Source organism: Tenebrio molitor, chromosome 7 (assembly GCF_963966145.1).
Source record: "Tenebrio molitor chromosome 7, icTenMoli1.1, whole genome shotgun sequence".
Taxonomy (NCBI): Eukaryota; Metazoa; Arthropoda; class Insecta; order Coleoptera; family Tenebrionidae; genus Tenebrio; species Tenebrio molitor.
Genome location: NC_091052.1, coordinates 17530567 through 17555639, shown reverse-complemented (window position 1 = coordinate 17555639; position 25073 = coordinate 17530567). Strand labels below are relative to the sequence as shown.

The 25073-nt window shown below is 36.5% G+C and overlaps 1 protein-coding gene across 13 annotated transcripts in view; it reads left to right on the top strand.

The window, feature by feature from the left end:
• dlg1 (discs large 1) overlaps positions 1–25073 on the top strand; it is a 347088-nt gene that overhangs the window by 255669 nt on the left and 66346 nt on the right. Inside the window, exon 1 of one of the 13 annotated variants that reach the window (XM_069054716.1) lies at positions 4972–5184. The exons of 11 other annotated variants lie outside the window; for them this stretch is intronic. In XM_069054716.1, coding sequence (XP_068910817.1) covers positions 5050–5184 — 135 coding nt within the window. In that variant the 5' untranslated portion in view covers positions 4972–5049. Of the gene's footprint in view, positions 1–4971; positions 5185–14207; positions 14316–25073 lie in introns of those variants that run through there. One more of the 13 variants, XM_069054717.1, reaches the window with a different exon arrangement.

The window sequence follows — 25073 nt, the reverse complement described above, 5'->3', positions numbered from 1 at the left end:
ACGTACACCACAGGATACACGGTATTTCTATGACATTGTGACAATACGTTTACGTTGGATCCTTCGGACCGGATTTCTTTCAAACCTACGACACAATGGCGCGTTGCGACCTTAAAAATTGATTCCATCCCCGGCCAGAACTAGCACTAGCCGATAAAACTCAATTCCGGTTCATCCCCGACCATTAAACACAAACAGAGGTGACGATGGCATCTGCAGCGGTATAAATCTAGTGAGTGTTGATAACGTCGACCTAGTCGTGTGAGTATGCATCGATAGTTGCGACATCTACCGGGGAAATAACTGAGGTTGCGCGGTGGTTGAAAGCGCTCCGGTTCGATGTTGGTAGTGCCAAACCGCGATGTGTCAGAAGAACCGGTGAACGAGCTTATAAAAATTTTGACACGCACGTTACAAACAGTCTCGCATAAACAACATTAAGTGTGACATGAGTGCGATGGCGACTGGTCTGGGGGGCAGTTTCGATTTTTGCGCGTCATGTGACCTGAGTGCCATAACCTTAACATAGTCCTGTGGGTTTGTTGTGGAGTGAGAGGTTCAGTTTAACAATCGTATTGTTTTAATAGTTATTGATTTGGTGTTCCCGGGTTTGATTTTTAATCGGGCTTTTCCGTCGACGCAGTCGATAATGAATTATTAAAATGAACGCCGCCACCTATTTAAATATTGCAAGTAATCGCGTGTTTCTCTTTTCTTCCATAATACTTAATCTCTGAAGGCAAATATTGATTGATCTCTTTTATTGACACTCGTGATTAATATCTTTCAGGTCGATCGGTTATGCGGCCGTTGGAGTGTGCACAAATTATAATTAATTGTCTGAGACGCGCGACATTTTCTTACTGGAAAACTTGCCCTACCGGTGCTAAGGCGACGATCTTATTAAGTGGCGATTTTTCCCCGTGGAAAATCCACGTTCTTCATTACGTCTAGTTTACTTTAATTAAAACGAATTTTTCTTGATTACTATAAAGGAAATCTTATTAACGAACAAATTAATTGTGTCATGAGAATTTCAAACGCTGATACCTTTCCACTTCGTTTTTTTTTTTAACGCGACAGCTCAACAAGTGTTCATTTAAATTTTTGCCTTAATTGTTAAACAATGTAATGTTTTGAAATGTGCACGGCACTCGACAGTTGGTAAGGAACTACAGATAATTAACATCCTTTTGTTAAAAGAGCCGCAATGCAGGCGGAAATATTTCAATCTGAGAGATGCAAACAACAAAGGACGACAATTATTCGCGAACTTTAACAAATTTTATAAACCCCGTTTCATTATTTAAAATAATATTGACTTCGAAATCATGACCGCGAGAATTTTCTCTTTGAACTCATCCTGGGTCTTTTGCTAATTAGTGACGAAGAAAATTATTGCAACTCCAATTAGAGAACTCTATTGTCATTCAACCATCTTAATTACATCAAAGGGGTGCTTTTCGTGTTATTCTAGTTTTTAGATCTGTATCTGCATCAAGCAAGCTCTTCAATTTAAATTACTGATTTAATTTTTTTTCTCCTGACGGCAAAATACATATTGACTTAAAATTGCTATAATTCCAAAAATACATTTCAACAAATCTAGTAGCAATTTGTTAAATTTGTATTTTATTTTTTTGTTGAGTAGTAAAAACGCAAGCGAAAGCTGAGGTCCCACATTTTAAAGAAACCCATTTGGTGAATTTACATAAAAAAGAAGTCAACTGTAACATGTGTTTCGAATTCCGCAAGGCAAACACCTGTGTGTGATAAAAGCAAACAATAAACAATGCTGTGTACGCTATGTGCATTAAAACTATGTTATTTATATTGCAAGAAAAAATTGCTCGTTAAATGCAATACCAATTTTAATCAGGCGTAATGGAAAAGGGAGCTTTTTCGTCGCCCGTTTCATCTGTCAGAGAGAACAAGCGCGCCTAAAGTTCAAGGATACAAATGTGATCCTTTCGATCCTGAGCTTATTTTATTTAGAAGTAGCACAAGAGCTACAGGCAACATTTTCCAGTTGTAAAGTTCGACGTTGACTACAAAATATTATGGTCTCGTCTGGTAATAAAATCTACAATGTATCTCGGGGACCGCACAAAATCCGACTCTCCCGACCTGAAATCAATTTCTCGTCTTGCGTCGTGGAAGATTTTCGAGCAAATATTAATCCCCGAAGCGAGCCCGATTCGAACGCACACCGGAGTTTTTAATGATTATCCATGAACTATAAATCACGACGAAACTGGAGATTCTGGACCATTAAGCGCTTCATCTATTTCATCGATTTCTGACGATTTCAAATATTAGAACAGCTGTGGTAGACGAGCGAGCGTCTTCGGCTTGACGTCGCGAATCTTGTGTTGTTGGCGACGAGCCAAGAAATCGTCTGGAACGCGACCGGATCATCGTAAGCGAGTCGACCAGTCTGGGATCTATAATCCCTATTTGCAAGCACATTGGCCTATTTTTAAAAACGTATTATCGTTTATGAAACAAGACGGCCGGTCTGAACGACGAACAAGGCGAATCAGTCTTCACGATGAGATATTTCAGCTTAGCTGAAAATAAACGATGCGTCTCCCTCAGTCGATGGGAAAAAAAAGAGGAAACGAGAGCATTTAACTGGATAAATGCGGAATGTCACAAACAAATATTAACGCGAAATGGAGATAATTGATCGTTGGAAATTTAGAGGAAAGTTTGAAATGGAAATCATAATGCGTCTGGGATGATGACTGCAATTCAATTTTTAATTGTGCCATGAAAAAATTTCAATTCACAGGTAAATATTTACCAGGCGAAAATTGGTCACGGACGTTATACATTAATGTGGATAGATTGTTGTAAACAAACACAATAGAAACACCACCAAAAACAAATGTTATTTAACTCCACCTACATTTTATCCTAACTGAAACTAACAACTAATAAACTTTAGCTTCTTGAAGTGCGATCTAGAAAATATTTTCAATTACAATCAGTTATTTCAGTGTAAGTTAAGAGTCAATCTCAGAATATTATTGAAAGCATTAAATATTTAGATCTAAAGTCCATTCAAAAATCAAAAAACCACCACCTGTTGCTTTAGATTGGTAAAATTTAAAAAACCCTAGGTAGATATTTTTTCATATTATGTTAGTAACCATAAATTGTGACATTTATTTGATTCAAAATAAAATTCAATTGCTTTGAATTTCGTTTTTTTACTTAAACATGCCCAGAAAAACAAGACATTTTAATAAATACTTAACCTCAAAATTACAATTCTCACCAAATTTTACACTAAATAGCATTGCAGATAGTAATTATCGAGGAAACTGCGACATTGGTGGATTTTTGATTTTTGAATGGACTTTATACAGGGTGTTTTCAAAATTGAGGCGTTCCTTTTAACATGTGATAGTATGCATTGTTCTAAAGAGTTTTAGCCAAAATTACCTTAGTAAAATGTGTACGACAATGAAGATACAATAAGTCATTTTTTTTGAAATTTTTGAAACCGGTCCTGCTCAAATTTGCGCTGATTTGTTAGAAATTAGAATTGACAAAAAAAAAATTAAATGAGCATGGACGTTAATCAAAAATACTGTCAGAGTTGTCATCTAATTAGTCGAAATGGCTTTATTATTAGGAAAATAATGAGCTCACAGATATGTTGCAAATGTATGGGCAATGTGTTATCACGTTATCAGAATACAGCTGCGGCGTCCAGAGAGTATTGCAGAGCGATTTTCGGAAAGACACCATCCTGGGCCAGGTTAGTTATTAATCAAGTACAGCGGAGAAATGGACAGGACCGGACTCAAAATTTTAGAAAACAATAAAAATATACAATCAGTTATATCCGTTAATACAAACATTTTACTAAGAAGATTTAGGCTAAAATTCTGAAGAATAATGTGTAGTGCCTCGTGTTACAAGGAATCCCTCAACTTTGAAAACACCCTGTATACATGATATTTCATGAGTGATAATGAACCCGATGGAATTGAAAATGCAACCCACAATACATTTGCAAAGCAAACCTGGATGTGGACGCGGAAATATCTAGGTTTGCTTTGCAAATGTATTGTGGGTTGCATTTTCAATTCCGTCGGGCTCTTTATTACTCGTGAAATACCCTGTATATAGATCTATTTAACGCTTTCAACAATGTTCTGATATTGACTCTTAACTTACACTGAAATACCGTATAGAATGTATACAGCGTGAGCTGTAAAATAAAAATAGCAAAATGTGAATTGACATAAAAATTCGCTCAATCCTCATTCAAATGTTTATAATGGAAACAGTATGTTCAACCTTAACCTAGAAATATTTGAACCAACTGATTAATATTAGAAGATTAAAAAGGTGGGCCATATGCATTTGTGCTTTAATTCTAGGTCACATAATTTTAATATCAATCTATTTTTGTATCAAATAGTTTACCAGTCTAATTAAGATAAAAAAGCTTTTTATATGTGTAAATTTACATTAAGGATTTTATTGTTGTACCTAAATATGGAACCGAATCTTTGTTGACTTTTATTGATCAGCGTGCGTAGTGCTTAATGTCCTTGTACTGTCTCAATTGTAAATGATAAATGTAAAATATATAATTACCCCTATGGGAAAAAAGTTCCGGGAACCAAATCAATAATCGCGCCCGGAATCTCTCACTACAGGTTTCATTAAGGTACTATATCTTTAGAAGGTAGCGCAATTCCGCTCCACAATTTTTCGCCTCGAAATTAAAAGAGAGGACATTATCGATAAATCCTGTGAGTGTGACAAAGATAGAAGTATACACAATTTTCAGGGATGTTTGTATCGTGTCAAATAGATTAACTTAACATTGCTCGAAATTAAAAGAGAGGGAGATATATCTCCGCACCGTTGGCGATACCTTCGTGATATAGTACCTTAGGTTTCATTTCCGCAATGCGCCATCTGTCGACTAGTAGCTGAAATTATAAGTTGAAAGTAATGTGCTGTGCCAACGGTAGATAGCGCCAGAGTACCATATTTGAATTTTTTGTGTGAAGTACTTAAATAATGCCCCCGACTACTACCAACTCGCAAAAAATGTGCTCCTTGTGCCCAAGAAAAAAACCACCGCCGAAGAAAGCGGTCAGATTCGATTCGTATGTCGATACGTTTTCGATTTCGGATACAACGTCGATGCACAGGGTGAGTATTTTTTGTTGGTCGTTTGCGAACAATTTGTATAATGGTTTCATTTATTAAACAGTTCACAGTTTTTGGAGTTTCAAACGAATCCGGCAAACATGATGCAATTACAAAACAGCCGAGCGAGATTAATTCAATAAGTTAAAAACTTTTGTAAAATTGAATTAGTTTCGTCTGCATGAGACATCGGTAGATACATTAAATCAAACAGAAACTGTTGTGGAAACTTCCGAACAAGTCAGAATACATAACAGCGACGTTGCGTATTTTACCCGTTTCATTTCTGAAGCATTTGTCCTAGAATTACGTCGCGAGAGACAGTAATAAAAGAAAAATGACCGGTCCTAACTGCAAACATTTATTTCCAAGTGATGCACTTAATTTTCATTTAGGATCCGAAATTGATGTTGTTCGACCCTTGAAAGCCTGTCCGAGCGAACGCCAGAAAGTGTCATCAGTCAACTCTCTACGGTTCAAATAACCAGAAAAAATTCCAGGCGTCTCTCAAAGACTGAACCGTTCGATAAAGAGTCCGGTGTTTAGTGCGCGCCGACTTAAATCCGGAACTAGCCACAATTTCCGGCAGCTATCCTGCCACCCCCAGACTTGATGGACTTGAATAGTTTTCCCGTACCCGACACTAATGCTGTAGAGATTTCTCTTAAGAGATTTTTTTTCTCTTCTTCTGTTCTCACCGAAGCTGAAATTCAGCTTGAGATTTTCAACAGGAAAAATAAATATTACTGTTCAACTGGCAGAAAATTAGACTGACTGACCGTAACAGGATTAAAACAGTCGTTTCGTCTTAAAGCTGCAAACGGCGGCTACTCCTTCACGTCAATACGATTCCAGTGAATTTAATTGAAACTCGACACGTACTCCAACGCAGTTAGTGATTTGGGATCGTATTAACACTTTAGATAAATGCAATCTTCCGGGTGAATTCTTTAGCGTTATCAAAAACGCTCAATCATAATTTTACAAAGAAAAACATTTATGTTTCATTTCCAGTTGCACTCGATTGTTTGAGTTAATAAAGAGAAGAATACGACCACTGAAACAGCTTCTTAACAAGGATCACGTTCCAAGCAGTCCATTTACAATTATGTGAGCTTTGAAAAGATGCCTTTCAAAGATTCTTTGAAACGGCATCACAAAGTGTGCCGAGAGCAATATCACAACGAAGATTTTCTGTTCTGTTGCCACATGGTAATTTTAAAACAGTCTCTGTGAGATGATTCAAAGAAACCTTTCAGTCAACTTGTAACCGTCTGAACCAACTGTTACACTGTAGCAGTCTTCCTGCGAGCTACTTTGACGAAATTAATTGCGGTATGTGGCGTACCGCGATCCATTAAGTAAATTATTTTTGCATGAATTTCCCTAAACTACCAGCTTTCGGGACAAACAGTTCGCCAAATGAAATTACACTTAAATTCAGCCCTCGTATAATGCGATTAGTTGCGTAAGTCTTCGAGAACTGACCGATTCACCTTCTTTCTGAAAGAAAAAAATCGCAAGGTTTTCTCTTTTCTGTACGCGTCGGCTTTTTGACATTTTTGTCTTGTGCTGATGCCGGAAAACGGTTCAGTTTTACATCTCCATACGGTGTGGACCCGGAACTTTCCTCCCTCGGCATCTGTTGATGTCGCAGTAATTGAAATATCTGCGTTTCAGGCTCAGAGGTGTCGCGTCTTCAATCTGCGTGTTTTTATTTAAAGAAAACATTTCGATGGCTCGGCGGTGATCCCCCGAGAACGTCCCGACTTTTCGACAACGCACTCAATTACTGAGCGCATGTTACCATTAATACAAAGCCGGCGAAAATTGCATCTGGTATGCAATTAAGGTTATTGCATTTACTCATACCACCAAGTATTGTGAAGTTGATTACAACCGTGTACTTCTGAAACTAGCACGTGTGAGAGGAATAGTCGATGCAGAGTGGCGCCATCACTGGCATGTTGAAATCCTCCGGTGGAAACTTTATTAACCTGCTAGCAGTGCTAGCTGAATTTACCAAAAAGATAATATTAATACAAGGGATGTTTCTATTGGTCGTTTTGTTGGAAAAATTCTGTTCATTACCGAGATTTAAGCGTCTCGACTCGATTTTGTTTCAGCGAGTGTTTTTTGTCGACTAGTTGTCACGAAAACGCTGTAAAATGTAATTAAAATTAATTATCTTAGGTCTCGCCGGAAGCGTTGTCCTTATAAATCATAAATCCTTCAAAATATTTCTCGCCTTGATTTACTGCTCCTTCCTTTTTAAATAATACAAGGTGATTCGCGAGTAATAATGAGTCTAATAAAATTTGTGATGCAACCAACAATACATAGGTTTTTAGTTTGTGTTTTATTGATTATACTACTGTCACGAGCAATAAATTTTGGTCGTCAATGTCATTTCAAAATTTGGTTAGATTGTCACAAATTTAAAAAAATTCCCTGCCTGATTATGCGCATGTCAACAAAGTGTCAAAAAAATGAGAAAAAAATGACAATCAATGTCATACAACATGATGATATTTACGACTGTTTTACAATGGAACATTTTCGATTGCGTCAAAGAATGACCTTGACGACCAAAATTTATTGCTCGCGACTGTGCATAATGATTTTAATTAAACTCGACAACATGACTACATATTATGTCGTACTAAATTAAAATATATTTTTTTTTAAATCCACATAATCGATGCAAATGTAATGTTGGTTGCATCACAAATTTCGTTAGGCTCATTATTACTCGTGAATCACCCTGTACACGGTTTACACTAATGATTTTTCGTTGTTTACACAGCACCATTTCCCCAGCAAACATTCATTAATGAATTAGACTTTTGACAAAATTAAACGTAAAATATGCGTTCACGTTGTTTTGGCATTATGGGAGGCCATTTAATTTGGTAGTAAAGCTGTCTGTTAAATTAGGTTATGTTTTTCTAAGTTTGAGGTTATAAATAGCGTCAATGTCTAGTGCATTGTTGTCAGTTTTACTAGTTTGCAATAGAAGAATACTCAGACATCGCGGGAAGTTCAGCAACATGTTATGTAGGCTCATTTTGATAGGTCCGCATGTCAGGCACTTTAGTGACGGAAATCAAACAGTGTGTCCAACGTTAAAAAAATAAATCATGACCTCCCATTATGCTAAAAGAACGTGAAGGGTGTGTAGACATTATTAAGAGGTGAGAATATTTTGCACGTTCTTCATTAATTAAATAAATACATGCGAAAACTATGGGTGCGGTTGGTAATGATAAAAATAAAAATACACACCCACCGTGTTTTTAGACACACCTTCCGCATTAACAGAATGACAAAAATAAAAAAAAATCACCCTGTCACGACTCGATAGTTTCTTATCTTTGTTGTGTAATGTAATAGGGAGAAATAATCATTTTTCCAGTTGCCTCTGTCCGTCCGGTTCCATAAATACCGTTCACTTGTCAGCTTAAATATAGTTCCCTGTTCTCATTTTATTCGTGACATTTCTCCTTGATATGGAATCCATTTTTCAGATCACGAAAACGCATTATTGGTTTTTCTTATAAAGTGAAAAGCAAACGACAGCACTAATCCGGACGTATTTAATTGTCGTGCAACAACACTGAACGATAATTCCGGGGGTTTGCGGACCGATCGTGGATTAATCTCCGGTAGAAAAGCGTCGGGAAACTTTAAAATTTTCTCGTTATCGATTACCTCGTGAAAGCTCAAGATTTATGATTCACTTTATGTAGATAATGCGAATATAATTTATGTTTCGTTCAATATGGGAAATTAAATGAACGGTTTATAGCGAACGAGATAGCAGAACAGTATCGGGCCACATCTTGTCTCGTCGACGGCCACCGAGGATTCACTAAAGCGATTTGCTGGTGGCAACAGACACTTTAACAGTTACGTTACTAATTTTAATTCCAACATTTGTATTTTGATGTCCCGGATAGGTTTTATCATTCCATTCTATAGTGATAGTGTCAGACACGTTGCAGCTGTTCCATTTTCTGTATATGGTTTTGTTGTTTGAAGTGTTGATAAGGCTCCGCCGTTGCACTTGACAGCGCTTCGTTTATTTCAGGGGGAGCAACATCGACATCTATGCTATTTTCGCCCTTGTCTCGTGTTAAACTGATACAAACACTTTGATTCAAACCGAATAAATTTAAAACTTTCCATATTGCGTTTTTTAGTCCGGAAAAAAATCATTCAGAACGACGAGATTTTCACTTTTAATTATGAAAGAAGACCAGTTCTGGAGACACAGTCGACGTATTATCCTATTACTGTTGCGACAACCCAACAAAGGGGAGTCTTTTAGGACTTCCGGGATATTTGATACATTTATTTATCCCATCGATGTAGTGGATAGAAGAATGGTCCACGAAACATACACAAACACGCATTAAATGGATAAAGCACTGTAAAAAAGAGTTTCTTATAGATCTTCCGGCGGTTATGATTTATAGGAATTTCAACAGAAGGAATAGGGGAAGCATGAAAAAGTGCTTATATTTTTGCGAAATAAAAAATGTGCAACGTTTAAATTTCTGCTAACCAGTAAATCTGAGCGTAGCGCAATTTATTAAACCGGGCCCACTCGATGAAGAAAGAAAGTTAAAAAGTAAGCGCATAATCGCCTCGACGCTTTTTCTTCTTCTGCGATATTTTTCTTTGTTATTGTTATACATGTTGTGTTCTTTTCAGCATTACTGATGTAACTTTCATTTCCTTTTTTATTATGGGTTATATAATTTTTTTATCGCGCAACTTTCGTGACTGCTTAAATTTTATTTGTGCCAATGAAAATTCTCGAGCTTATTACTGCGGCTGGAAGTGTTAGACGGCTACGCATAACGGGGAGAGGAGAAAGCACACAGAAAAAAAAATAGAATCGTGAGAGCTTTCGTTCTCGTTGATTCGCTTTTCCATCATTGTTTCATCTGCCGGACTGAAAAACATTGTGTTTTTCTCTCGACCGTGGCCAGTGAGAAACTTCATTTACAAACTAATAATGAACTGTACTTAATTCCGAAGAGCTGATTAGCTGATGGCGCATAATTTCCCACGGGAACACTTACCCCGGTCTAATGAAGCGTCCCAGATTTCTTATTTTCCTGTACTGTATTCGAAATTGGCCAGCGAACCGGTGTGTAATGATAGTAACACTCCGATCACTCTTACAAACAATCTTGACCAAACACTAGTGCAGATGCGGTAACACCCGTTGTGCACTGGATTGTCAATTCAATTCAATTTTTCTAATCTGAACACTTGACGTTTGCCGTAACTACATTTTAAAAATAAAGCAAAGGCAAATAACCTGTCTGGGCTCTCTCAACCGAGGGAATTGCCGACTTACGTAGCTACACGGTGAGCTAACATCAAGCTGTTGTCTTTTTGCTCATCTAATCTCGGAGATCATTTTGGAACGTCGCGCTAAATTGGCTTTAGTTTTTGAGACGTACAATTAGTGCTATGTAGCGTAATGTTTTTTGTTGATGCAGAACAAAAAAAAATTGTTTCAAACAAACATTTTCATCATTACGTAAGATTTTCGTGTTTGTTTTACTAAAATTACGAAGTAGAAATTGCGTCTTGTATCCTTTAAATTAAAAAAAAACTCAAAAAAAAACAAAAAATACAAATTTTCTATTTACAAGAGTTGCCATTTCTCCTTAATATGCGCAATCAGCGCCATAGTCAGTATTTGTTCATCATATTTATTAGGAGAAGGTATTGTTTCTAGCCTAGTGTAAAAGGAAACTACATACATACTTGTGAAATAATATTAATTTATTCAAGACAATCACCCATCAGTTCATGTAATCATGTAGAAGTGTTGGTTGGATTCTCTCATGAGCTGTGACCTTGGAAATATCTGCGCAAAGGCGGAGCGATAAACCAGTGAAAAATTTGTAAATGAAAACTGAAACCGTCGACTATTTTCAAATTCAAATACATACATACAAATAGACAAGAGAGAGACTAAACTAACGTAACGAATGATGATGTTTTCCGGTCGGTTTGTAGCGCCTTCTTGAGACCGATATTCGTCGTTTGCATAGATATGACTCATATCCCATGAGAAAATCCAAGACCTCTACAACGTTCGTAAAGTAGCTCCAACCCTTAGAAAAAATCCGTTTTCTTGGCCTGGATACTCTAAAGTCTCAGATTATTGCCCAGCATCTATTTTGAGGTACATTTTTATCTTTGTAAGACTTTCTTGAGTTTTCAAAACAGATAATAATCCGAAAGGAAAAAGTCAGAAAAATATGCTGGATAATCGCCAATTTTAAAACTGATTTCTTTAAATTTTTACATGGCAAAAAGCGGGTAGATTGTCTTGCAAAAACAACGCACCTTTAGACAATTTTGTACGGCATAGTTTCACAATCTTGGTTCGAAGTTTTATTAAGAAAGAATAGCAGCAATCTCTCGTTATCGATTTTCCTTGCTTCATGTAATCAGTGAAAATTACTCCATCTTTATTCCAGAAAATGGAGGCGAGAACTTTTGTAGCAGATCTTGCGCATTCGAAACTTTTTGGGTCTAGAACCAACATGTTTCCATTCTTTTGACATTTCTTTGGTCTCTGGGTCATAATGGTGAACCCTGGTTTTATCCAACTATTTTAAAATTGGCTGGAAACCAATCTGGATGGTGTCACACTTATTCGTTATTAATCAGCATTGAGCCATTTGGGTATCCATTTTGGTGATAATTTTCTCAAACCCAATTAATGATATGAAAAAAGCGTTCATCTGAGAGGTTCTAAGTCTTTGATATTCGTTTAACAACGATTCATCAATTTTTCAAAATCATATTATGGAAAATATCGACGTTTTCTGTAGTTAACGCAGAAATCGTTCTTCCAGCTCTCTCTTCGTCTTTTTTACTCTTCTTAAACGCCTCCAGCCAGTTTTTTTATGCTAAAACAGAAAGGACATTGATCTGTTAATGTTGTCAAAATGTCGGCAAAAATTCCTTTGCTTCAAAAATAGCTACTTAATAGAATGTTGTTATTAACTCGCTCATGGGCTGGAATAATGGCACAATTCGAAAAATCATCGTTTGGGATAAACGGGTTTAAAGATTTCGTTGAATTACTAGTGAGTAGTGAGGAATAGTGGGGAATAACGGGTTCTGCAATTTGGCGATCCCTGTTCCTGTTGGAAAGAAGACTAAATAAACATTCTAGGACTTGTAGAAACTCCAAAATTACTTTTTTCCAGTATTAATTAAATAATAGTTATTTACGATATTAGTGAGATATAGACATTATTAACGCACGTATTGTGAAGAAGTACTCAAACTCGGCCTATGGCCGCGTAGGGTAATTCTTCACAATACGTGCGTTAATAATGTAGTATCCCATGAATATCGTACAAAGTTTTATCTGTCATGGGTAAAATTGTCTTAAAACAGCCTAGCCTCACTTTGATAGAATAATAAATTAATAGAGGTGACGATAGGATCTAATTTTTTTCAAGATGACAGCAACGCGTAGTGGTCTATACTCGCGTTTTAGTTACCGAATAACAACAAACAAGAATTAAAAATTTTTCGGAGGTGAAACTATTGTTTTGTGCTGTAATTTGCTTGTTGTTGCCTTAGATTTGTGAGTTGTCAATTTCATTACCACACTAGTGCGGTATATTGTATTGCATAACTTAAAGCACGATGATAGATAAAAATACAAAACGACTTAATTAAATTTACAGACAGTAATAATAAATAAACAAGATTTTCTCACTTATATTACAAATCGTCATGTTAATTTTCCATTAAGTTAGACTCTTTGGTTCGTATACAAAACTAAAGATCATCTAAAAAAATGATCTTTTTAAGATAATTTTCTGAAAAAATTATAAATCCTTGAATTTGAATCTTATAACATTTGTAACATTGGAAGATTAAAAATTACGTAAAGACGTTTTCTTATATCGTTAAGAGTAGAAGGTCTTTTTGTGCTTCGCCCAGTTGCCGACCTCGACTTCGTCTCGGTCTTTAATCTCTGGGCCTAGCACAAAAAGACTTACTTCTACTCTTAATGATATAATCTAATATATTGTAGAAACTCGCCGTTTCACTTGATTTTGTAGTTCTAAGAGTTTCCGTAAATCTACAGCGTCTAGCGTGTTTTTCACAGTTATTTTTATAATATCGTGTATCGACTTGCTGTATTAAAAAAAATATTCTTGAAGTACTGCTATTAGCACAACTTGGGTAGGGGTTGGTTTATGACGCCACTGACGGCCCTAGGGCCGTAGCGGTGCACTCAAGATAAATTAAACATCATCTTTGTTAAAATTCTATTTTTTAAATTCACCCCCACTGTTGTTTTTGTGCGCCACCATTTGTGAAAATATTCTGCGCAAATTTGATGACTCACTATTCCGTTCTTTTCTTGGACGAAGTCTACGTAGCGTTATTTCTGATCACACTGTAGAATGAATATAGTTTTATTATTTTGGTTTGGCAAAATTAATTTTTGCTTTCTCATCGAGGATCATCGGATGAATATTTTTTATGGCTACCCTCACGGGAAATTTTAATTTTGTACTGTTTTCGTGTGGAGGCTCTTGAGGCACGCGATGACCGTAAAAAGCGTGACCCCCGCGTGATAGGTACGATTCAGCGTGCGCCGCGACGATATCCCTCCAAGTGACGGCGTGCACGCAGCATCCCTCTCAGTATTCAAACTGTCGCTGGTACGTTCGTCACGACGCCGCCGCCGGGCGGACGCGCACCCTCCAAATTACGTATTTTCGTGATTGATCGAGACGCGTCTGATGCACCTGATTTACAATATTCCCGGAAACAATCCATCACAAACACCTTATAATTTCACAGTCGTTTGCTATATCCGATCTTGCAATTTAATTAAAAAAATCATACACACCGATGCTGAATCAAACCGCCGACGACCGTTCCCTCAGAATGGGTTGAATTAGTAATTTTAATCGCTACTGAATGAGCACCGAATAGACTTCGTGAAGGTGCGTCGTCTGGTGAAGATGTGAACAATGGGCTTTAACGACAAAAAACTGAGACGGCTACGACGCTTTCGCTTCTTCGGCAGGGCTAAAGTCTATCTTATGGTTCGATGGCCTATGCTGGTAAAGTCTTGAATTAGCCTCAAAATTAATAATCCTTCCTGATAGAATAGATCGCATGTATGTGCACTACTTTGGAGTGTACTATTAAGGGGTGGTATAAATTATGAGAGGCGGTTTCAGCTCCGCCGCCGCCGTCTCTTATAATAACTTGTATAACTTCGCTTATTACAAGACCACCCCTTGATAAATTCATTCGCTTGCATAAATTTGTGTATCAAATTAAGAGGATGACAGACAAAAGATTTTGTTGGTTTCTCGTCTTTTTCCATTAAAGTCGATTAAATTTTCAGGAGGGAGGGTTTGAAAAATCTGACTGAATGAATTTTTTTCCTTGCTTAGTTTGTATTCATAAGGAGTGCGACGTTAAACACGACAAATAAGCAGAGCTCTAAGACACAAGTTTTACTTTTCTTCCTCTTAATTGTTTCCACGCCAAGGGAACGCTTTCAGGTATTAATTTTTCAAGTAAATAACGATCATCACTTTGACGTAATCACCAAGATAAAGAAGATTAGCGTTCCTTCCTTAATATTTAGAGAGTCTCAAAAAATGTGTCAACAACACGACGCATCTGGTGTGACTAAATAGAAAATTAATATAATTAAACTTTTCGCATTATTATCATTTTATACATGACGATTGACGAATTAAAAATATACATCTTATCTTAATAAAAAATACAAAAACGTCTGTCGTAGTTTAATCGTAGACATATGCATATGTGCTATACACAGGCGTTTTATTGGTTGCCTGACTCTCGGAAAATCTATCATTAATGAATTAATTATTAATAATAATTAATGCTTTATCTTGGATTGTAAAACTTATTTTACCACTGATTCTGAGATAATTATTGTTTACAAATACAGGAACGTCTGTAAACTTGACCGAAATCGAAAATTTCTTTTCAAGGTTAACATCAGCACCATTGCTTTAAAACTGATGTTTCTTTGACATTTCACCGAAAAATCTGCTTACCAATGGCGTGGCGTTTGGCAATAAAGCTAGTAAATTACGAATCTAAAATGTTGCTCTTGTTTATTTAATAAATTTTCTCCATTATCAGATAATAATAATAAAATGCACAATTGTGATTCCAATCCATGAGATATGCTTTATTAATTTATTATAAAGTGGCGTTTGAAGCCACAAATTCTCTACGCCCATGCATTGAACGCTTATTTGCATAGGATTCCGCTACGACATGACCGATAATTTGCAACGCCTGCTCTGATTTGTTTTCTTATTGATCACTTTGTATTGTGCTGCAATTTTATAAAATACTTTATTTTTTATCTGATCTAGGTACTGTGTTTTGTAAAATTTTATGTACATAAGTTCCAATATTCTTCATCCGAAGAACTGGAAAAATGAGCAGGTTTAGTTGGTGCAGTATCAAGCCATGACACCGCAGAAACTTTAATGGTAACAAAATTTATTATAGTTATCAATACGAGAAGGTTAAGTGTTCTAGACTAGGCGAACATTCACCGCAGCACCGAAACTTCTTCTTTGCAAAGTGGTTTCGGCTTTTGAACCATTCTCGTTTTATTTCTCTATTCTTTGCCTCACAGAATTCGAGTACATACATGAGTGGACATTTCAAAGAGAAAATACAAAAAATTGTCCACTGTTTGATCCATAACTGTTTGGGTACAAATATTTGAATTGTGTTCAGAGGTCGATATTTATTATCTCATTTCGTAAAAACTTTGACGATGTTGTTATCTGTTTATTCTGGAAATTAACGAGTTCATCTTGCATAATTAAATGACAATGAAAATAAAAAGATCGCTGCTGCCAAGGTAATTCGGTTTATTATTATAGAGTGATCTGAAGGACAGTAAAAAGGCTTTGCTTATGACATTTTTACGTCTCGTAAAACCAATTACCGTAGTTGGAGCAAAACAGTATTTTCTCCGGTGAGCAGAATAAAAGAAAACTACATAAAACAGTTTAATTTACACTCGTGTTTGTTCGTTACGTTTAAACAAGGTGGAACTTTCAGTGATAAAGAGTATGTCGAGGCAGCTGAATCAGATGCATACTGGAGAATTTGGCTTGCATTGATCCATTTCGCTTGAGGGTTTTGATAACTTGAGCTATAAAAATTAAATGTAATTTGTTATCGGTTGTTAAACAGTAATTACTTAACTAAATAATTTTAATGTGACTGCTGCAGTCGCATTATTAATGTAAACATTTCTAATTTAATGAAATTTCGTTTTAGTCCACCGTGCATAACGAAGCTCTCTTCACATTTACAAGCTTTAGATGTGATACAATGATGATAATCCACATAGTCGAATGGTGCAAATTGAATGTCCATGAATAACGCATCAGAAATTTTAATTTTAAAGTGGTCGTTTGTTTGCAAAAATTAAACAAATATCACAATAATCTCGACGGACTGTGCACAAAGCTTTCAAATATAACAAAGCTCTCTGAAACCCATGAATTTTTAATAAATCAAACGGACAACATACTGCCACTTGGTATCGTCTTTTTAATAAAACTTGTTTGATGTCCACATTGACAAAAGAATATTAATATGTCAAATAAAAAGTTTCCAACTTGAAATTTCCGCAACGCTTGGACTAATTTTTGTTTTAACCATGACAAAGCAGCACGTTTTCCGTTAACAAAAGTTCAAAAAACAGCTACCGAAGAAATTTCAGTTACATTTTTATTTATGGAAATGAAATGGACTTATGTGGATTTTGAAACGCGTCCCTCCGAAACCCTTTTTGTTTCAACTGTATCCTTAAAAGCGTCGAGAATAATAATTGTGATAGCGAAGGGTTAATTATTCCCTCTCGCTATGACTGAAGGTGTAAAATGAAATGCTCTGGAAGTAACGTTTCATCGCAGATCCAAGACATCGGAGATTTTAAAAACGTTCGCGTCTCAAATTAATTCCGGGTAGCACATGTGGGGTGTTTGCCTTTCCCTTTTCAAATCGACTCACTGTTATCATCTACATTTTCCATTACCTTGCGAATAAAGCAATTATTCATCGCAGAGACAGGTCCCAGAAGCGGAAGCAGCTTAAAATAGTCAATTATGCAGATCATACGATGCGCCAGTCTAAAAGCATTTCTCACACAAAATATTCACAAGTTTAGTCAAGGTTACCGAATTGGTCTTTACCATAATTCGCGGAAAGATTCTATCGATCAAAACAAAATACATATTTTGTGCATTAGGTATCTCACGTCAACGAAGTAATAAAACGACATGGCATGATGTTTTATAATATTTCCCAGTGGTATTCCGTGTCTTGTAAAATACATAATTGATGCGTCAAGGGAAGCAACTAGCTGGTACTACCTGGGACCACGACTATTGAATAATAATAATACTCAGACCTATTAATGTTAACCAGTTAGATTTATCGCATGGGTCACAGTTTTGTTTAGTTTATTTGATGATTTATCAAATAATGAAACAATTTACTTATTTGCCCGGCGCCTCCACCAATTTATCGACTGAATAGAAGCGGCAATCTCTACTCACCGAGAGAGCAGCTAATCAAAATGAAGTTTTTTTTTTCAATTTCTAGGTGCTTATTAACGAATAAAATTTATGATCGCTGACAGGATGTTCATTAATATTTTTAAAAATGTCCGTGCTAATTAATCATTGGACATTCATTGTTCTTGAGCGATATATAGTCAAACCATAATCAATCTGACGTTTCCTGCCAGCTTTATTATATCCATTCGCAGTTTCAAAGTAATAAAATCGCATATAAAAATCAGACAAAAAGCTTTTGTGCCGAGTCCCTCTCACCGAAATACGTTTAGCCATCACCATTAATACCATACGCACCGTATATTTGGGCGGAAGATGAAGTTACCTGCACGTCCGCCATTGTTCAGTTGGCAGTGGTGTGTTAATGGAGGTTTAATAATCCGGTCGAATCGTGCTACTTTCTGCTATCCAACAGCTAAATGGATTGTTGGACTTGTAGCCGTTTTAATTTACCTCACCTACTCTCTAATCAAGCATTCATTTTGATCCCTGGAGTTTTCAGCACAACACGTTATGATAACCGACGCCATTAACAATGTGTCTTTCAGGGAATAGTTTGGTGAAAAATGTTGGGGAATTAATTAAACAGAGAAAAAGCAATACAGTGTTGGGCGTATTATAAACGATAAATAGAAATATGTCAAAAAAATTAATGTTTTAGCATGAAATTCTAAAAAAAGTTTAAAAAATATAAGGCAGACGGATGATGTATGTGGGCACGTCCTCTCAAATGTATATCTTCCATGATAAATTATGCGAAAAGTGTTTCACAACCTTTCGGATTACACTAGTATTCACAGTGAACCTTCTGCAAAGAATACTAACTGCATAATGCTGCTGCAAGATATTACAGTGAACACCTCCGACGTATCAAAACTCCGGTTCCGATGTAGGTACAATTTATCACAAAATTAATGCAATTTCGAGTTTTTTTTCCAAGTAGTAAAACACTTAAACGCAAAATTTATGGTAATTACTCCGGAGCATCCTTCCTTTCAACTAGGCCAATTTAATAAGTACTACACTTAAACTTAAATCTCACTTAGCGAATAATTCAAAAGTTGGACCATCAACCGCGGGCCACACCATTATATTTGTTAATTTGAAGGGAAGAACGCCATCTGAACCGACGATTTTTCCTTTTCCGTTCTCTCTCACTTCGATGCTGGATTTTCTCCAACGTTTACTGTCATAAATCTCGACTTTGGAGATGGGGCTTGTTCACAATTTATCGTGATTTTAGTCCTGGGCCGAGTGGGATAATTAATTGATGCGACGGGTTTTGTTCAATTATGGTAAAAAGCGACAAAGGACACAAATAAATCGCACCATTTTACCAACGAACGGATACAGATATCACAGATTTTTATTATTTCATGCGGGCTCATTCGTTCACAGCGAAAACCGATTGTGATTGCAGGATGTACAGGTTACGTCACCTGGCAGGAATTACTTAAATCATCTCTGACACCGATTTATTAACTCGTGGTAACTGCTCGTCTTCAGAATTCCACATTTCACAAAGAGTTTAACAAACTTGCGTAAAGCATCATCAAAAGACAAACTGTACGCTACATACAGGGCGATTCACGAGCAATAATGCGCCTAATTTGTGATTACATTACATTTGCACCGATTATGTGGATTAAAAAAAATATATTTTAATCTTATAAAGCATAATCAACATGCGAACATGTATTGTTGGTTGCATCACAAATTTTGTTATACTCGTGAATCACATTTGAACATGATTTCTGGTAGAACAAGGGAAGATGTGACAAATTAGTAAATATGGATGTTGCGCGAAAGTCTTAGCTGCAGTTGTGGGAGTTGAAACAGGAAAAAGTTTGATAAAACTAGGACATCGAAAAGCCTGCTTTAAAAGATCTGTAACTCCTTAAAGTTATCGTACACTTTTGAGTTCTGTTCGCTAAGTTATAATAATGGCGTTTAAGTTTGTTAAAAGGTCTCAAACATCTCCAACTGTTTGGCATTACCGAATAGTTGGTTGTGCCAATTCCCCGGGCGTTGCTTTAAATGAAGAGTAATTGGTACGTTATGAAAAATGTACGCACATCCGCATGAAAGCGGTTGAGAATGAGTATTATTTGCCATGCGTTGATTGGGTTATTGGTGCTAGTTTGCAGACAGGGAAACGCGCATAAGTTTTTATCGCTTTGGTGGAAATCTGGAGGCTCTCTAATGAGTGACAAGTTGTTTCGACATAGAACCCGTGAAAGTTAATCTCTTGGCATTACGTCGTTTGTGACAGTCCGATTTTCCCGAAATCTCGCCGCCCACAAGGATTATCTTCGTCTGTAGCATATCGACAATACAGCAGTACAATACAGCATTCACGCTGCAGTGGACTTTGTCGGTAACAGCTTATAACGTACTGTTTTCATATTCAAATAACTTTATCGCGTGTTACACGGGGCGTTGTGTGTTCACAATTAAAGCGTCGCCATAAATACCAACACAGCGATTGTTCTTGGTATAAATAATGGACCGGTGGCTTAGAAACAGTTGAGTAGTTCATTGTGTTGGGAGATGGAGTGCGACTTTACTATACAGTCAACCAAGTGTGTACTCGAGCAGTTAGCGTAGCGACGCCGACCTGGAGGATCTCTATAGACCATTTCCTATCTCCCCGAAACAGTCTGGTTGAGAAGTTCGTCGTTTACCGACGCAGCTGAAATTGTTACGTGGACTCCTGGCGTATCTTGCGCCTCCTTTGTAAATACCCGGAGACGTTTCCCACATTAATCAGGGAATTTATAGCGGCGAGAAGACAGAGCTTTGTTGATGAGGGACGCTGCGGCATACAATTTCACGGCGTTTTCTCCGCGGAACCAAAGTGGCCCCTTCTGTAGAGCAACCATCGCCCGAACAAACATTACAAATCAATTTATTTCGATGAAGACAAATCGTGTTTGGATCTGGTATAACACAAATACAATTTATTTCGTTAGTAAGGGGGAAAAAGGCACGAGTGCGGCGACAAACAGCGCTCAAGTCAAGTACGTGAATGACATTCCCAACAGCTCTCGTCCGGGTCATTGTCGTTCTGTGATCGAAAAACAACTTTACTTTATTCGATTCGCAAAATTTACATAACACCGCAACGTGCACCGTTTTAATGCAAGAAGTGTCAAATTAGGGCGTCAAGGTGGAGGAGGGCACCACATGCATTTAAGCTCCACCCTGAAATAGTGCTCTCAATTAAGCAGTGCCAATAATTAATTACCGACAGTTCAGGAATGTCGGTGTTTAAGCGAATTCCGACTGTTGTAATGTATCATTTGACCGGAAGCTACCAACTTACCTTGCGGACGCTTCCCCATTATTACCCCGAATATGCGAATCGTCGACCCGATCAGATGTGTTAAATCACCCGAGAGTCGACATTACAGCAACCTAGTCGATTGTCAAGGGATGTTCCATTCTCTGTTTTCTGAAAGTCATTTATTCAGAATTAACAATTCATGGAAAAGGCTGCAAATCGCCAATTCTCTGGGTTATAGCTTTTTGAAGTGAAAATTTCTTTAGGCGCACCTCATACATTACTATTCCCGGGGAGTGAATTAGTCTTCAAGCGTCACGCGTCACGCCGTCACGACACACGCTCCGAGGTGAAAGGCTCGTTCGAGTAAGTTCGGGGGCGCCGAGTTTAGCCGCGCGAGCAAGAAATAGTCAGCTGTGCGCCACTTCCAAATTTTCATTGTGTTGCCAAGTTTAAGCAAGTGGAGGGCTGCAGGAGTAGTCATTTATAAAAACGATAAAGACACGACAAACATTCTTAATTCGCAGATGGATGTATAGTAAAAACGTTTTAGATGTGGATTATCAGACTAAAGGTTGCTTAAAATTTATGATTGAACTGTAAGTACTTTAGTGAGAAATCTGTCATAAATTCCAAATATCTTATAAGCACGCCTAGTTACTTTTCCTGGTGGTGCCAACTTAACGACAAGTCCCCTATCCACATCAATTAGGTTCTGACTATAGTATTTAGTAATAAACTCCATCCATTTTCAATATACATAACTAAATCTAGTGATTTTAGTAACTTTTGTGGTGTAATAGGATACAACTTTTTTCTCTTGTAAATGCAATGTCACAAATAATAATTCAGGTTATGTGTATTTTGAAGAGGTTATAATGTACGATTATTGTCATTTTTGACAAATCTCTAATCGGGTCCCGTAATCAAGCAAAGTTTTGAATATTTTACTTAAAATATGGTATCTACAGGTTAATATTAAATACCGGCATTGAAACCTGCAAGTAGGTGTACCTTAATAAACATAAACAGATTTTAACGAAAAGATTTCAGAGCAGGACACAGAGTGAAAGCATGATACATTAGAAATGAATAGTGCTCAGGAACAAACCCTGTCAAGTCAAGTCTGGAGCCCGGCGGTCTTGTAATTAAAAAAAGCGCACAACGGCGCAAATATTTCTTCACTATTCCATCGTGCGTCGTTTCCATTCGTGCCCCCGACCCAGAAATTACTCCGTACTTTTCCTTTAGATATCTGTAGGAGATTGAAGCTAACATTTTAAATAGATCAATTTAAATTAAAAGTGGATTTATCAACTTACGGCAAAAATCTCCCCAACATTCGGTAAACTGGCATCGTCCCCAAATTTGGACCATGAACTTCCTAAATGTTTTTAAAACACCGGTGAATACTTTGTTTTTTCTCCAAAGTGAGGCATTTTCTCTTTATAACTCTGCCTGTGGCCTACATGATATCGCTACTTAATCGTATTTTTTCCAATAATTATAATCTGACAGTGTCAAATTTTTTGACAAATTCAAAACGTCTGCTTTGAATGTTCAATATTAGAAAAAATAAAACACTTTCATTGCAATACAAAAAAAGAAAATTCCCTAACAGTAATGTATATTGAAAATGGATGGAGTTTATGTAATATGTATATAGTTGTTTTTTTTAAACAATTGTCAAACTGTTGTCATATTGGTATGAGGCACTAGTTATTTGATGGTTATTAAGTTGGCAACGTAAAATGTCAATTGTATGTCAGCCATTTTGATGTGAAGGCGCTTGCGCAACTGAATATGTTCAGTAGCATTTTTCAGTGTCATTTAGTACGATTCTATTTGATGTTCGTTATTAATTAGCGATCTTTGTTTTCGCGATTCGTTATATAGCGCGTTCAAATGAAATCCTGGGCTGAGTAGGCGTTGGAAAAATTAAACCGTTTAGAACAGTGTAAAATTTGAATTTCCCGCCGTTTGACACGAATGACATTTGTTTATGTTTAATCGGAACATAATTGAACATGTTTGTTTTCAGCAAAAGGTGCCCTTAGATATTTGCTTCGAGAATAGGAATCGTTAAGTTATTCTATTTTCAATGTAAAACATTGCAAAGAAAACCAAAAAGATTTTTTTGGCTCTAAATTTTAGGTTAGCTGTCAACATGTTCCAATTAATCTACGCTTTAAAAAAGCACAACAATTGAAGGTTTCCAACGCCTTCCCAGCCCAGGATTTCATTTGAACGCGCGATATCATAACAATTGTGAAATGTTTTTTATTTTTCACTTTAGTATAATTGCATGATAACTCCTAGGATACGAAATACGTAAACATGTCCATAACAACCGGGGAATAATAACAGGGCGTAATAAGAATAAGCGGACGTAATAAGAATGAGCGGGCGTAATGAATTCATAACGCCCTCACTAATTCATAATTCCAAAGATGCCAATTTTTTTTTTAAAGAACACGTATAGTGAAAAATAAAATCTTGTATGCACCACGGCGTCATCGTCACCGAATGATTACGCCCTTGGTGCATAAATAGCTAATATTCTGTTTGACTCATCTCAACGAAAACAAACGTCACTGTCATGTTAAAATACCGCTTGTTAAGAAGCTCTGGCTAAATAACGATTGGATAAAATACTTCATAGATATCTTGTAAAATTCGTAATTTTTGACAGCAGTTGAAAAAATATTAAAGTTTTTCCAGCGAGAGATTGGTTGACATAAAAGTCACTAAATTCTACCTAGAGGAAGTAGTACCTAGCGCACGTAAAATTTGAATATATCCTTCAAGCAGTAACATTTTTGCCCTGAAATTATGCTCTATACTAAGGACAACTTAACTTTTTATCTGCCCCGCCCATTTCATTTTCTTAGTTACCAATCAAATAGGTTGTTAAGACGATCTGATTTACACAGTAAAAATTTCTGACATTCGAATTGTCTTAATGACATTTTATTTTTTAGAACCTAAAACAATAATTGTGTACTTGACAGCAAAATTCTAACCTTAACTTTTTTACGTGCCAATTGTGATGAAAAATTATACAGATTGAATCTGGCTTTGATTCTGATTGGTCAATTTTAGTGGGCGGAGCAGATAAAAAGTTATAACGGCAATACTATAATTAATGTATTCTAGTGCATTGTGTAGTGTTGGTTTAATTTAATACAATTTAAAATCTCCCAATTTGTCGCTGGACAGAATTTACAATGACACCGTTTTGTACACTGTTTAAATGATTTTTTTAGTTCATCTCATTTTTCCTTAACTTTGTTAATTTCTTCAGCAGCGATTTTAGGATTAACTAAATTTTTATGATTTTCCAAGAAATTTACAACCATTGCCTTGGTGAACTTTCTTTCCTAGCTTTTTTTTAGTTTTATAAAGTCCAAGTTTTAAAATTTTACTTAACAATGGGCCGTATCACAACACCCTTATTAAATTTAATCATGACTAATTACGATGGTGACGAATTCATCTCTTTCTGGCACGTTATAATTGCATAAATCTATATCGTTTTATGTTTATTTTAATCACGATTTTAGTTATCGGCAACTTTAATAACGGTGTCGTGATACGGCCCAAATTATGTTGTAATGACAATTTAATTCATACACTAAAAATCCCATAAGCAGCGGTGTTTTTGTCACTATGACAGCGAAAAAAGTTTGCCCTAACTTTTCCAGCGACAAAACGGAACCTAACTTTTGAAAACGTCTGATTCTAGTAGGTCTGCATCATCGTACTTTTCCGTATATTAAATTGTCTTACCGAATTACACTCAAGCTTTTTTTTTTGGGTCGAAGTAAACTTGACATTTATAATTCGAGTTTTGTTGTCTGGTAATTAAACTCAAAAAACTGCCAGAAAAAATTAATCGTCCTACGGACTCGTAATTTTTTCAGAGGCAATTTTTTTCGTTA